At 57.8% G+C, this 2,442-nt stretch overlaps 1 protein-coding gene across 1 annotated transcript in view; it reads left to right on the top strand.

The window, feature by feature from the left end:
• The first annotated feature begins 743 nt into the window (after positions 1-743).
• Positions 744-2,442, top strand: part of ANO7 (anoctamin 7) — a 37,430-nt gene continuing 35,731 nt past the window's right edge. The window contains 3 exon segments of the mRNA XM_008049860.1: positions 744-770; positions 772-899; positions 1,950-2,064. Coding sequence (XP_008048051.1) covers positions 744-770; positions 772-899; positions 1,950-2,064 — 270 coding nt within the window.

Raw genomic sequence — 2,442 nt, 5'->3', positions numbered from 1 at the left:
GTTGGAAATGGGGCCCCTCCAGAAGGTGCCAAATTCTGACAGGAGTGTGGGGATAAGCCAGGATGAGGGTCTCCCTAGAGGACATAGGGAGGTGGAGTGGGCTGAGCTTGAGGCTCGCTAGCAGAGTCGCATGGGAGGACAGCAAGCATGAGTGAGTGGGCACCAAGGGGAAGGAAGAGGCGGAGAAAGGCTGGGACTCCCTGTAGGAGCAGCACCACACCACCTTCACAAATGGGCCCCTGAGCAGTTGAATGTGCTGAGATCACCCCCCAAGCAGTGGCAGGGCTGGCACTGTGATCTGGGTCTCTCAATGTCCTGGGACGTAGAGTGAAAACCTGGCCCACCACTCAACGCACACTACATAACCTCACAGATCTTCAGTTTCTCCCCATGTAAACTGAGCTTGCTGGGCCCACCTGGTGGGGCTTCTGGCAGAGGTGACACCTATGGCTGTCCCCGCCTAATTTCATCTCCCTCGACCTCCAAGGCAGCAGCCACCACCATGGTTGATGCCAGCACTGAAATCTCTAAGCAAATAAGGCGCCCAGGAGGACAACGACATTTGCATATGGGATGTGCCCTAGGAAAATGGACTGACTCTGTTTGCAGGCTGTGAGCCCCACACCCCCTTTTCAAACAAAGATAGATCATGCTCCGGGAGCAGGAGACCTTGCCCACTGCCAGCTGTGCCAGGCGCCTCCTCTGCCTTCTTCCGGGGCCCCTTTGGCAGATGAGGTGAAGGCATGCGAGTGGCTGCCACCACTTGGGCAGGGCCTCAGGAGAGGGCCCTTCCCAACCCTCTGCCCTGGGGACTGGCCCAGACTCTGCTGCTGAGACCAGGCCCGTGCTGGGAGGTTGGCCATGATCTCCGAGGCCTCTTCCGGAAGCCGCTGTGCCAGGTAACCCACCCAAGAAGCATGGGCTGCAGGGAGAAGGTGGGGAGATGGGCTCTAGGGAGGCTGAGCGGGCCCCTCAGCCCACTGGGGCTCCAAACACCCTGGGCTGTCCCTGGGGGATGTTGAGGAGGGACAAGTGCTCAGTGTGGCTCTGGTCAGGGCGCCCCAGCCCTGAGAAGCCTTAGTTTCCCCACCTGTTCACATATAGCAGGTTGCTTCCCAGGTCTTCATGAATGCGGGGGCATCCTATCCCTCATCCCTTCCACATAAAAGTCTGAGGAGGGCCCAGCTTACTCTCCAAAACAGGGTGGGGGTGTTGGGGGGCTCCTGGGCACTGAAAACCCTTGGGGATTCTCCTCGAGGAATGGCCTGTGGTCCACACTGACCCCAGGTTCCTTCAGCTCTGGGCTTGGGCCATGTCCTGATGCTGAGTCCTGGCTCTTGGCATCAGGAACCAGGTGGGGGCAGCAGGTCTGGGCTTAGGCTCTGCCTCTCTGGGCCTCAGTAAACCTGAAATGAGGCATTGGACTGAAAAGCTGCCCCTTCCCACCTCCTTCATACCCTCTGACTCCTGTGGCCTGGTGGCCTCTGTCACAGCCTCATCAACTCTGCTTAGTAAATACCAGTCCCAGCTCAAACCCCCCTCCTTCCCAGGCCACAATTTTCTCACTCTTTGCCCCATTTTGCCAACTCACTACCTGGAGCAGTGACATCTGTCCTTCCACAGAGAAAGACCCAGAGGGCAAAGGATCCTACCAGGTGCCAGGCTCAGGACCCCCAGGAGGAGCCAAGGTGGTCTCTATTGTGTCCACCCTGTTGTGGGGGAGCCCGAGGTTTGGGGATCCCAGTACTAGGTCTTCAAGCCATACAGCAAAGGCAGGCAACTAGAATTGTCTGCTCTCCCTTGGCTCAGGAGGCTCTGCCCTGCAGGTCAAGGAAGGAAGGGGGTTCTGCACTGGAAAGTGAGCTCACTGTGGGCTGTGCAGTGGCACCAGAACCAGGTCTCATATGTCCTCTCTCTGACTCCTGTCCTTACCCTGGCCTTTGGTGCAGGAGCGGGATGCCGTGGCGGCGGGTCCAGGAAGAGGACAGTGCTGTCCTGATCGACATGGCCTCCCCTGGGGCAGAGAAGCAGGGTTCTTACGGGAGCACAATCAACGCCTTGGAGGTAACACTCGATACCAAGTCCCCAGACTCTGGGCCCTTGAGACTGCTGTGCGACTCAGGAGATCTCCCTGCTATCTGGGTCTGTGTCCTCACCCTAGGTCCGGAGCCTGTGGGGAATGGCTGGGGTGACCACTGTGTTTTCTAGGGTTCCCCTGTATTCCTCAACAATTCCCAAGCCCTTGTTGCCCTGTCCTTCACACACACAGTCATGCCTTCTCCTCCCTTGCCCAGCCTGGCCCTGAAGGGATGTGCAAAAACCACTGATGTTCAGACACAAACATCCAGCCAGGCAAAGGTAAGACCAGGGAGAGGTCCTTCCACTGTTAAACCCAAATTTCAAAATCCGAGAGACCACCAAAGAGCCAGCTCTGATGCAAAC

Source organism: Carlito syrichta, unplaced genomic scaffold (assembly GCF_000164805.1).
Source record: "Carlito syrichta isolate Samal-C Ts95f unplaced genomic scaffold, Tarsius_syrichta-2.0.1 Scaffold138451, whole genome shotgun sequence".
In the NCBI taxonomy this organism is placed as follows: domain Eukaryota; kingdom Metazoa; phylum Chordata; class Mammalia; order Primates; family Tarsiidae; genus Carlito; species Carlito syrichta.
This window is presented reverse-complemented; position numbering and strand designations above follow the sequence as displayed.